Source organism: Anas acuta, chromosome 17 (genome assembly GCF_963932015.1).
Source record: "Anas acuta chromosome 17, bAnaAcu1.1, whole genome shotgun sequence".
NCBI lineage: Eukaryota > Metazoa > Chordata > Aves > Anseriformes > Anatidae > Anas > Anas acuta.
Window position 1 is genome coordinate 109,871 of NC_088995.1, and position 12,333 is coordinate 122,203.

Genomic DNA, 12,333 nt, shown 5'->3' on the forward strand with positions numbered 1-12,333 from the left:
CTACCTTTCTTCTGAAATACCTCACCTCTGTGCCTGGGAAGATCACGGAGCAGATCCTCCTGGAAGACATGTTAAGGCATGCACGAGATAAAGAGGTGATCCACGACAGCCAGCATGGCTTCACCAAAGGCAGATCTTGCCTAACCGATCTGGTGGCCTTCTATGATGGAGTGATAGCATCGGTGGACAAAGGAAGGGTGGTGGATATCATTTACCTGGACTTGAACAAAGGCTTTGATGTGGTCCCTTAACACATTTTTCTGTATTTGAAGGATGGACTGTTAGGTGGATAAAGAATTGGTTGGCTGGTTGCAGCCAAAGGGTTGTGGTCAACAGTTCTATGTCTGGGTGTAGGCCGATCACAAGTGGTGTCCCTCAGGGGTTGGTCTTGGGACCAGTGCTCTTCAACATCTTTATTAATGATATAGACGATGGAATCGAGTGCACCCTCAGCAAGTTTGCAGATGACACCAAGCTGAGCGGTGCAGTCAATACAACAGAAGGAAGGGATGCCATCCAGAGGGACCTGACAGGCTGGAGTAGTGGGCCCATGAAAACCTAATGAGTTTCAACAAGACCAAGTGCAAGGTGTTGCACTTGGGCAATCCCAGGTATTTATGCAGACTGGGCAAAAAAGAACTTGACAGCAGCCCTGCGGAGAAGGACTTGAGGGGTCCTGATGGATGGATGAGAAGCTGGACTACTCTGCTCTTGTGAGACCCCACCTGGAATACTGGGTGCGGGCCTGGGGCCCCCAGCACAAGAAGGATGTGGAGCTCTTGGAATGAGTCCAGAGGAGGGCCACTAAGATGATCAGAGGGCTGGAGCACCTCTCCTATGTAGAAAGGTTGAAAGATCTGGGCTTGTTTAGCCTGGAGAAGAGAAGGCTCTGGGGAGACTGCATAGCGGCCTTCCAGTACTTGAAGGTAGCATATAAACAGGAGGGGGAATGCCTGTTTATGTGTGTTGATAGTGATAGCACAAGGGGGAATGGTTTTAAACTAAGACAGGGGAGATTTAGGTTAGAAATTAGGAGAAAGTTTTTCACTCAGAGGGTGGTGAGGCACTGGAACAGGTTGCCCAGAGAGGTTGTGGATGTCCCATCCTTGGAAGCATTCAAGGCCAGGCTGGATGCAGCTCTGGGCAGCCAGCTCTAGTGGTTGGCAACCCTGCCCAGAGCAGGGGGGTTGAAAGTAGATGATCTTTAAGGTCCTTTTCAACCCAGGCCATTCTGTGATTCTATGATACTAGTGAATGGATGGAAGAGTAAAGGAATATGAATGTGGAATGGCTTCAAACACCCATTGCTCTCTTCTAGCACAAACTAAGGTGTTCACTTAACTGTGAATTAATCTTTTAGTGTCAAACTTTTGAATTAAGCTGTTTTTTACTGAATAAAACTAAGATGTGAGGATAAGCAAACATTATTTCTGAACAGCAGCTTTAACTAAACTGTACTAGGTGCAAATGCATATATTAATACTGTCACATGTTAAAACCCATAAGGAAGAAGAGTAAAAATCTTCACGTGCCAATAAAAAATTACCTTAGTATATTACCATTTTCTGAACTTTTCATTATTTCAACTTTGCAATTTTTTTTTATTCACATACAATTTTTTGGCTTCCTGTACAATCTAATGTCAAGAGTATGAATTCCTATCTTCTATGTTCTTTGTACCTTACCAATTTGTTGAAGTCCATAATTTCTGCTGCATAACTATTTGAATAAGTTTGCTGAGTTATTAGGATACTATCAATTACTGGAGGTATAAGAGTAGATACACTAGTTCACTCTGAAATTGCCTTCAAGGTTCAGCTGAGCTATTATGAAAGGCTAAATCATAGAACTGTAAAATAACATGGGTAGAAAGAGACCTCAGGAGTCCAATCTCTTGGTCAAAATAAGGTGTTCTCATGCTTTATCCAGACAGTTCTTGAAAACCTTCAAGCATGCACAACTTCTGTGGGCACTAAATCCATAACAATCTCCTAAACTATATACCAGATAAGAGAATAAAAAGAAGGCAGAATTGATCTGTTACAAAATGGCACCACATTATAAAGTCAAGTAACTTATTGTGACCCACAAGAAAAATCTTACTGTAGACGTTGATTGATACAAGATAAGCACTGACAAGCAGATGTAAATGGTATAGGGAAAGGAATGAGATGACAGGAATGTAAGCAAATTGAATAAGATCATAGATCGTGGAAAGGCTTGGGTTGGAGAGGACTACAGTGATCATTTAACTCCAATGCCCATGCCATAGGCAGGGATGCCCCCCACAAAAAGAGTAGCATATGGCAGAGATACCAGATCTACACTGTGTTGATATCCACCTGCTCTTTTTAGCTAAATCATGTAGAAATTACCAATCGACTAGTCTATCATCCTACTTACAAAGTATTGTTTAATCTGTCCAGATTATGGTGACAGATTTCACTAAGACTTTAAAACACAATCTTCTGATTGTTTAACTGGGTTTCTGAAAACATTGATCAAGCTATTTTTAAGATGGACATATTCTGAAGAACTCAAAACTAGCTGAATTACTCAATGCAACCCAGAGATCCTACACATCTGTAAGGCTTGCTAGCCTAAGGCCAAATTCAATCACTGTCCCGACATTCCCAGGCACATATTCTCTCTCAAGCTTTCTTGTCTAGGAACGAGTCACCTCCTTCCCCAGTAGCTTTTGCACACTGACAGACTTCTGCTAAACATGATGACCTGGATGCTGTTACTCCTCTTCACATTATGCAAAATTAAAACCAAGAAACAGATCTGACTTCACAGAACAAATTCTAAAAATAAAGCTTCATTCTTAGTTTATAGCAAAAGATACTCAAATCTATGGGAATTAAACCCACAAAATCTCTTTCATTTTATTCGTACACCCAAAATATTCAATCATCCACTAGACTAGTTTCCCAAATACTGGGCACAGTTGCACCCAGTTAATCAGCAAGAGTCAAGGAAGGAGAGCTGTTGTTGGTAGATAGAAGTCAACAAGAGGCAGTAACGGAGCTTCACAAGTTCTGAGATGGATGACAGAAAGTAATTAGAAGCTGTAATACAGAGAAAAAAAATGAGAAAAAAATCTTTGTGCAGATAATTTTTCTGCATATAAAGTGGAGAAAATGGTATCTGAGAAGGTTTGCAAAATTAAGTCTGTACCCTTGATGTACAGGCAGACCAAATTTCTCAAAGCATCTATTGCAGAATCCGCATTCCTTTGTCCAACAGATGTTCATTTCATAATTAAAGCCAGCTTTTTAAATGTAAACATAGATGGTCTCTCTTTTCCCCCCCAAATTCAATGCACTTGAAAACATTCTGCTCACTTGTTCCTGCTATAACTCTATGACAACAAAATGAAAGTGAAATAAATACAGACTATTTGCATGCTTGTTAAGCTTCTTTTCTGTACTCAAATAATTCAGAATTGGCTGCTAGGATCTTGTCAAAGTTTCTCACAGAACTATTAGCTTACCCATCTAAAGTGGGAGTTACGTAGAACCCCCTCCCCCCACCAAAAAAAAAAAAGAAAAGAAAAGCTCCGATTGTCCACATTATACTTAGCCCAGAATACATCAACTGTGAACAAGAAAAAATAGGTATAAGTTTTGTAAGAATTTGTTTGAACAAGGTTGGAAAGCCATTTTGCAATCTCAAAAATAATGGATGCTCAACAATACCACTGATCACAAGCTGTGTTCTGTACACAGAACTATGCAATGAAATCCTTCTTGACTGGAGGGCCAAAAACATGCCTCTATCCTTTCTCCAAACCTTAGTACCAGTCCTGGACTCTGTACTCTAACAAAGGCTAGAAGAAAAATAAGTCCCCAAAACTCTCCTCTTTCTACCATTCTCAGCACGTTCATTGCTTCTTGTCTGCCAGAGAATGAGTAGGAAATCCACAGCACAATGTTAGCCAGGGTCAGAATCTGCATGTCATGATGTAAGTGTGCTCTGAGACCTGTATGGCCTGAAGTCCTGCCTCAGCACTTCTAAAAGAACCCAGCAGAGGCTATAATAAAACTAGGCTCCCTTGTTCATACCTAGCCTCCCTTGTTCATACCTGATCAATGGCATCTGGGTTTTCAGAAACATCAAAGATGACCGCTGTGGCTCCTCGTTGCACTGCTCTTTTTGCCTGCGAAAAGAAAGACAGCATCCTCAGACTCATCCCGAAGACCACTTCTTACCTCATAAACTACTCCCTCTACTCATCTCCAGATAATGAACTTAACAGTGTGTGTTTCCGTGTAGTTAATACAAAACAGAGTAATTTCAAACAAAAGAGTTACTGAACAAACATGGAATTGTAGTTAAACATCACTGTAACTTCTGCAATCTCTCTGCCCCGTCCTACTTAGGGTCCTTCAACAAAATTTAAAATGAATTTAAATATGATTTATACCCTCTAAAGACTTTAAATATAAGAACTTTTACAATTATTTTTTTCTCCGTATTACTTGGAAGCACCATTAAAACAACCTACCCTGTGATTTGGGGTAGATATACAAGCTCACTGGTGTAGAATATAAAGATGGGCTAGGTTCTTTACACCTTTTGTATGTCCTCAGTCATTCTCTCTCACAGTCATGACAAACTCTAGGTATCAGAGTCTGTGTACAAAGTGCCTGATTTTTTGTCCTCATCAGAGAATAATGCTTTTTCTGACCACGAGAGGTCAGAACTGTTGCATAAAACATTTCTTATGCAAATCAGAACTTTCTCATAAGATTAGTTTTTTAAATACGAGGCTTTTAATCTAATACTGTCCAAAGCTGGAGTTACCAACAGCACAGAAGAGTTATTAGAACATATTCAAATTCTCTATGATAGATAAAACAGTATTTAAACCACCTAGGCTAAGGTATTTTTACCAGTTTCTGCCATTGTGCCTCTCTACATTCCACAGAAGTGTTGCTCAATAGAGGGAACAATCTCAGTGACTTCAAAACTGTTACTACCTTTATTGGATGCAGACTGCAAGTAACTATTTTTCTGAGCAGGGATAGCTGCCACCATCACTGACTACACAAGATGACACTGGCTCTTCATAGGGACTAGCAAAACCTGAACGTAAACATAAGAAAGTAGTAAATTATGAAATAATACTCAGTGTTTTACTAAGACTGTTGGCCAGGTCAGGGCTGTTAGTTTGACCATCTTTCGGTCATTTTCTTTGCTCTACATAACAAACTCAATCAGAAAGTACACAAGGGAAAACAACTCCCAAACAGGGTCTCTTTCTCAGCCCGGCAGGTATTTGTCCTCTTTGAAGTCAGCACACCTGGCTAATCACTAAAAGCTGTTGGGGAGGAAAAGTTGAAAGGAATCTCCACTGAGGAGACATGGCCCTGAGGTGAAAACTCCTCCAAGTTTCCCTAGAAGGCATATTTTACAGACACGCAGCACATGCAGAATTGTTCAGGATATTTAGATTGTTCTTTCAGAATGGTCAGCCAACAAGCAAAGCACTTTGATCTTTAAATATATATTTTAAGAGAATTTGTAGGTTGGTTCGTAAAACAAACAAACAAAAAACTCATTTTGTGAACATACTGAATAAACAGTTTACAGTACAGCAATTCATTAAGTTTCCACCAACAAGACAAAATCTGTATTTCTTACTCTGTACTGCAAAATCAGGTGTTTGAAATGTAAAGTACCAACTACGTTCAAAAATTGTGCTGGACAGAATGATAACATTATTTTCCAGTTTATCAAAATTAAGCAGCATGAGACCACTTGCAAGAAATCCAAGTAACACAGCTTGAAACACTGTCTATAAGACCCTTCAAAAATAGTATCGTACCTGTCAGGAAGATCTCCCTTATTGTTCCACCTGTATTTCACAGAATCATCTAGGTTGGAAGAGACCTCCAAGATCACTGAGTCCAACCTCTGACCTAACACTAACAAGTCCTTCACTAAACCCTATCACTAAGCTCTACATCTAAACATCTTTTAAAGACCTCCAGGGATGGTGACTCCACCACTTCCCTGGGCTGCCCATTCCAATGCCTAACAGCCCTTTCAGTAAAGAAATTCTTCCCAATATCCAATCTAAACCTCCCCTGGTGGAACTTTAGCCCATTCCCCCTTGTCCTGTCACCAGGCACCTGGGAGAACAGACCAACCCCCACCTCGCTACAGCCACCTTTAAGGTACCTATACAGAGCAATAAAGTTGCCCGAGCCTCCTCCAGACTGTACAATCCAAGCTCCCACACCTCTCCTGGTGTTTTTGGTACCAGTACCATGTAAAGACTTAAATACTCAAATAGTAGAATTCATCATTACCACTGTGTTCCTTCTGCTGTAAAATTATTGAATTCCACTCCTCCAGAATGCATACAGTACCAGCACTGCATAGATTTAAGGGGGCTTTCCAGGGGTGAGGGAAGAAGGGTCTTTTGGGGGCAGGTGAATGAAAATAATGGGGAACAAAGGCATATCTTCACGTTCTAGAAGCAGTGAATGTTGTTCTAAAAAGCAAGTAAAAAAACATCTCTGAACTGTGCATGCCGATGAGCTTAGTGGGCTCATTGCTGCAGCTCTGTGGCGACCTACACTGCTGAACCGGCTCTAGATGCGAGTACTTGTACCCAGGCTCCGGTCCCTCTGCAGAAACTTAAACACGCTCAGCTTGCTGGATGAAGGCAGATTCAACCTCCTCCTTAACTCCTAATTCCAACACTAAAATCTGGGGCGAGGTCAGCGCCGCACTGCCGCGGGAAGCCGCCGCAGCCCCGCCGCCCCCGCCGGACAGGGCAGCAGGGGAGGCTCGGGGCAACGTGGGCACGGGACCCCCACTCACGCAGCTGGAGCGAGTTCAGCCCTCTGCCGCTTACCCCTTTCTTCTCCAAACTCGCTAAGCTACTTCAGTGCCGGCAAAACGCAAGCAGCTATTGCGGACGAGCCCCGAGCAAAGACGACGCGACCCGCCTTTCACCGGCCCCGCTCGGCTGGCTCGGCTACCTGCCCGCTCCGCTCGCCCTGCCGCGCCGCCGTCGCCTCGGCGCTGCACTGACGGGCGCGTGGGGCCACCGGCGCCCGTCCGCCCCACCCCGGGAAGTGACGTGTTGCCCGGGGCCGCTTGGCAGCCGGCGGGCCCAGGGATTTCGGCGCTGGTCCCAGGGAAGGCGGCTGGGAGCGCTCTTGAGAAAAGCCCTCAGCCGAGTTGCCAGAGAGCCTGGCCCTCTCTGAGTCCGGGGCGCTAACGAGGCTCGTTCGCACGACGGGACTTCGCAGGGGAGGCTGGTGGCAGGGCGAGCCCCGAGCTTCCCGCGAAGGGAAGGCGGGTGCGCAGCCGCTCCGCTGCGGCCGCTCCGGCACTGCCCGCGCTCCGCTCCGCCGCTTGGCGGCAGCCCGGCCTGACCTTCCAGGTTTCGCTGGCAGGAGATCAGAGAGCAGCCGCAAACTCACCACATCCCGCCGCTTCTCGCCACCCCCCCCTCCCCTTCCTCCTTCTCGCCTCTTAAAACTCCTTTTTAAAACCACAGCACTTTGTCGAGATGCAAACGTGCGTGAGCAGGCCGGGGGCTGAGCGCAGACGGATTTTTCATCCGGTGTTCGTCTCCTTCCCTTCAGCTGGAGACAAGCACCTGCGGCCCCGCTGCCTGCCTGAAACCTCGCGGCTCCTCGGGAGGCACCCGGGTGCCCGGCTGCCCTCCTTCCTCTGTCCCTGACCGTGGGCAATTACAGCCAACACGTCTTTCGAAACACCCTATCCGCTTCCCAACAGTCAGAACAGTTCAAAATAACGCAACCGATACAAGTCCCACTTAAAATGATCCCAGTCTAACAGCCATGCGACTTTTTCCTAGCACATCTTTTTCCTAGAAGAAGGACTGAAGATGACAAGCAAGCCCTATACTGGCAATTCCTGAATTCTTTTGTCCTTAAGTACAGAAATAATGAAACACTAAATATAGGTTAGATATATATAAGTAGCTCTCTATATGACAGAGACAAGACATCTGGTGTCTTATTTGACAAGCACAACCTTCACTCCCTGTCTGAAACCACACTAATTTTTCTGGAAGGGAGACATGTTTTTTACAGGCATCAACTAACTGTTACTGGCATTTCCCCCTTGTGTTATATGTAATGATATAAAATAGTGATGCTTTGCACTTGCAACTTATGCCACTATATCTAAGTGCTGTGGTTGGGAACTGCTTAACTTTAAAAACCCTTTCTGGCAGCACACAACTAGTCAGCAAGGGAGACCTGAAAAAAACCTCTAAGTACACATCTGAAAAACAAACAAACAAACAAAAACTCGAAAATTCTCATGAGTTTCTTTTTTCGTTATTAGGAACGAAGTTCCAAATGTTGATATTTGTTACAAAAACAAGGAGTCCTCCTGTATGCGTCTTGTCATGATCACAGGTGGTAATCCCTAGGAGTGAAAAAGGTTCGTCCTGCTCACAGGGTGGCCCTCTTCCCCTATATGAGCCCTAAAGAGTCCCTGACTTTGTGTTCCCCAAATGAGCAAACTGAATAAGCAATCACAACCTGAATTTCAAACTGCTCATTGTATGAATACAAAGATCGTTCTGAGAAAGTCAAGTTTCTTTTTTCATACATTTGTCCCTCCTTTATGCCCCCTCAATACTGACTAAAGTCCACTGGGAAGGCCCTCACAGGTCTGTACACCTAAAGAAGGAAGAAAAAAAAACTCCAGTTCTGGTTTTCAGGTCTTCTGTGCAGTGATAATTTTAGCACATTCCCTTCATAGACTTGTTTCAGAGTGCTCCTATAAACACAGCTACAATTCAGCCAGAAGTTGACAAACCAAAGAGAAGACACAAACAACCAGCATTTTCAGTGGATGCAGGTAAGAAGCACAGTTAAGAGGGGAGGAATAAATCTTCAGAATTGCTGAAAGGGCAAAGGAACAGGATGAGGCCCATGTACCACATGATGACATCGTGGAGTGGTAATATAGGCAAAGCAAAACACTTGATGAGCCCTGTATATTTAAAACATGTATATTTACACATGTATATTTAAAATTTATCCTAGCATTATCAAAAAAAGAAAAAAAAAGAAAAAAAAAACTAGCAAAGCAAGTAGAGAGAATTTCAGTCCATAAATGCACTGAAAATGTTGCAGCAATATATGTCAACTATGACAGCAGCAGATACTGTATGGTGTACTCCAACAAAGAATCACAGAATGGTTTGGTTCCATGGAGGAGACATCCACTGGGCAACCTGTTCTGCCTCACCACCCTCATAGTAAACAATTTCACTCTAATATCTAATATAAATCAATTCTGTCTAAGTTTAAAACCATTACCCCTTGTCCTATCACTACACCCCCAGATGAAGAGTCACTTTCCAGCATTCTCGTAGGCCCATTTAGGTAGCGGAAGGCCACTGTAAGGTCTCCCCAGGGCCTTCTCTTCTGCAGGCTGAACACCCCCAGCTCTCTCAGCCTTGTTTCATAGGAGAGGTGCTCCACTCCGCAGGATCATCCATTCTAACTTTTTCTTTTGTATGGATTTTACTTATACACAAACTACATTTGAACTAATGTTTTTCTGTGTTGGTTTCAAGTGCTGTGATTTATTTCCCCCTGAAAATACACGCAGAAATCAAATTAGCACAGAACTACACATATATCCCTATTTGTTTCAATAACAAAATTAAAAGTAAATGAGTTTTGTGAATACTAGCTCCATTTTAAATAAATACATTCAAATCTTTGCAGCAGCTTCTATGGCATTATTTTTCTTTGTCTCTAACATAGTACACAACAGGTTAAAACTGCTCCAAGAATATTTAAGTTAATCATAAACCAGGCATGGAACAATCAAACAAGTTAGTTGTGTCTTCCCCTAAGAAAGCCAAAACAGAAAACAAATCTACTGTGTTTTGTGCATTAGTGATACTACAAAACTAAATGTAATAGGTAATGTGAATAGGCTGAGAATAAAAATAAAAGTCAAATGGCAAGGATGACAAAGATCTAGGAGTTCTAATAAAAAGAGATCAGCTCTGTTAGAATTTATTCAAACACATAGTAGACATTTGACTTTTGTAACTGAACATTGGACGTAGGTGCCTCTAAAACAACTAAAATCATCAGAGATACAATACCCACCTTTTGATTTACCTTTACTCAGCTCCTTAAATACCACCAGCTTCCTACTTTAGCAGAAACCCTTTGCTGAAGGTTACTTTATACTCAGAGAAAAATGAAAATAGAAAGATATGATGTGTCTATTACACATTTTTAATATTTTTTTTTATTGTTAATACATTTTATTGCCTTCATCAATGTTTCTGCAGTGTTTTAATTTGCACAGAGATTGTCACAGCTCACTGAGAAGGCAGACAAAAAGTTACTTTTGAATGTATTTTAGGAGTATTTTTAGGCCTGCTTGTTATGAACTCACTGTTGATAATCATTACCAATAACATGCACATTAAGTACTGTCTCAGATGAAAACATGAAATAATTTACTAGACCCTGCAGTCCAAAGAGGATGAGAGGTAACACATATGACAAAAGTGGGAGGAAAGTATCTCTTCTATATCCAGACCCAAGGGAATTCTTATTATTACCTCAGAGAATAACAAAAAGATTTCTAGAGCTTTGCATTCCTATCCCATGGGCCACACAAATACAGTAAGGAAGCAAGGTCTTGCTTGATGAGGCAAACTTTCAACCCGAGGGGACAGATAATTATGAAACAGGTGCACTGCTTCCTCTCATTCATTCCAATCAGGCAGGACAGCAACAATCGAGACAATAAGGAGGTCTGCTACTTGCTGACATACTGTCAGGGTTTTCACTGGGATAGGGTTAATTTTCTTCATCGTGGCTTGCATTATGCTGTATTTCAGATTTTTGATGGAAATAGTACTGATAACAAACTGATAATTTAGTTGTTGCAGAGCAGTGCTCAACAGAGCCAAGGACTGTTCAGCTCCTGCTGCCCAGCCAGCAAGGACACAAGGAGCTGGGAGCGACACAGTTGGGACAGCTGACCACAACTGTCCAAAGGGATGTCCCATCCATCTGGTGTCATGCTCGGCAATAACAGCTAGAGTAAAGAAGGGGGCGGGGGAAGGGGGGGGGGGGAGGAAACAACAACATTTGGAGTGATGACGTCTTTCTTCCCCGAGGAAATATTATACATGATGAGCCCTGCTTTCCTGGAAGTGGCTGAACACCTGCCTGCCACTGGGAAGCAGTGAATTAATTCTTTGTTTTGTTTTGTTTTAATGCACAGCTTTTCCCTTGCCTAGCAAACTCTCTCCATGAGTTCTCACATTTTTACCTTTCCAATTCTCTCCCCCATCCCGCTTGGAGAGAGTGAGTGAGTGAGTGGCTGTGTGGTGCTGAGCTGCCTACACATCTGCAAGGACCCTGCATGCTTGCAGAAACAAACACATCTTAGAAACAAGCATCTCCTACTCTGCTTTCTAGTATGGCCCCATTCCAATAAATGTATTCATTATTATGCAGCATTGGTAAAACCACCATAAGAAGATCCCCATTTAAGAGAAAAATCATACCAACATTAGCCTTCATTCATAACATTTACTTCTTTGTCAGAGTCAGAATTCTCTCTCAATATACATCTGCATTTACATGTTGCGGAGAGTAAATAAATTACAGATGAGAGAGATGGACTGAGTCTTGGAACCATAGGTGGGGAAATCAAAGTTCATTAATCACCATTAGCTCTGCCATTTACATCATAGTAATGAACTACACATTTATTAAGACAGTAACTCAAACAAGAAGTGTTGGATTCTGCACCTGGGAAGGGGCAACCCTGGTTATATGTTCAGACTGGGGGAAGAGATGCTGGAGAACAGCTCTGCAGAAAGCAATCTGGGGTTTTGATTGACAGCAAGCTGAAACATGAGCCAGCAGTGTGCCTTGGCAGCCAGGAGGGCCAACCGTATCCTGGGGTGCATCAAGCACGGCATTGCTAGACAGTCAAAGGAAGTGACTGTCCTGTTCTATTCTATGCTGGTGAGGCCTCACCTTGAGTACTATGTGCAGTTCTAGGCACCACAGTATAAGAAAGATATAAAGCTGTCAGAGAGTGTCCAAAGGAGGGCAACAAAGATGGTGAAGGTCTAGAGGGGAAGACATATGAGGAGCAGTGGAAGTCACTTGGATTGTTCAGCCTGGAGAAGAGGAGACTGAGGGGAAGGTGCTGATCTCTTCTCCTTGGTGATCAGAGATAGGACCCAAGGGAATGGCATGAAGCTGTTACAGAGGCAGTTCAGGCTGGATATCAGGAGGATATCACCAAGAGGGTGCTTGGGCACTGGAACAGGCT

General features: G+C 43.0%; 1 protein-coding gene across 4 annotated transcripts in view; it reads right to left on the reverse strand.

Moving 5' to 3' along the window:
- ZNRF3 (zinc and ring finger 3) overlaps positions 1–12,333 on the reverse strand; it is a 94,996-nt gene that overhangs the window by 12,180 nt on the left and 70,483 nt on the right. For 2 of the 4 annotated variants that reach the window (XM_068654093.1, XM_068654094.1), the window contains exon 3: positions 4,088–4,162. In XM_068654093.1, coding sequence (XP_068510194.1) covers positions 4,088–4,162 — 75 coding nt within the window. Of the gene's footprint in view, positions 1–4,087; positions 4,163–5,833; positions 6,795–6,871; positions 7,041–12,333 lie in introns of those variants that run through there. The other 2 variants (XM_068654096.1, XM_068654097.1) reach the window with 2 other exon arrangements.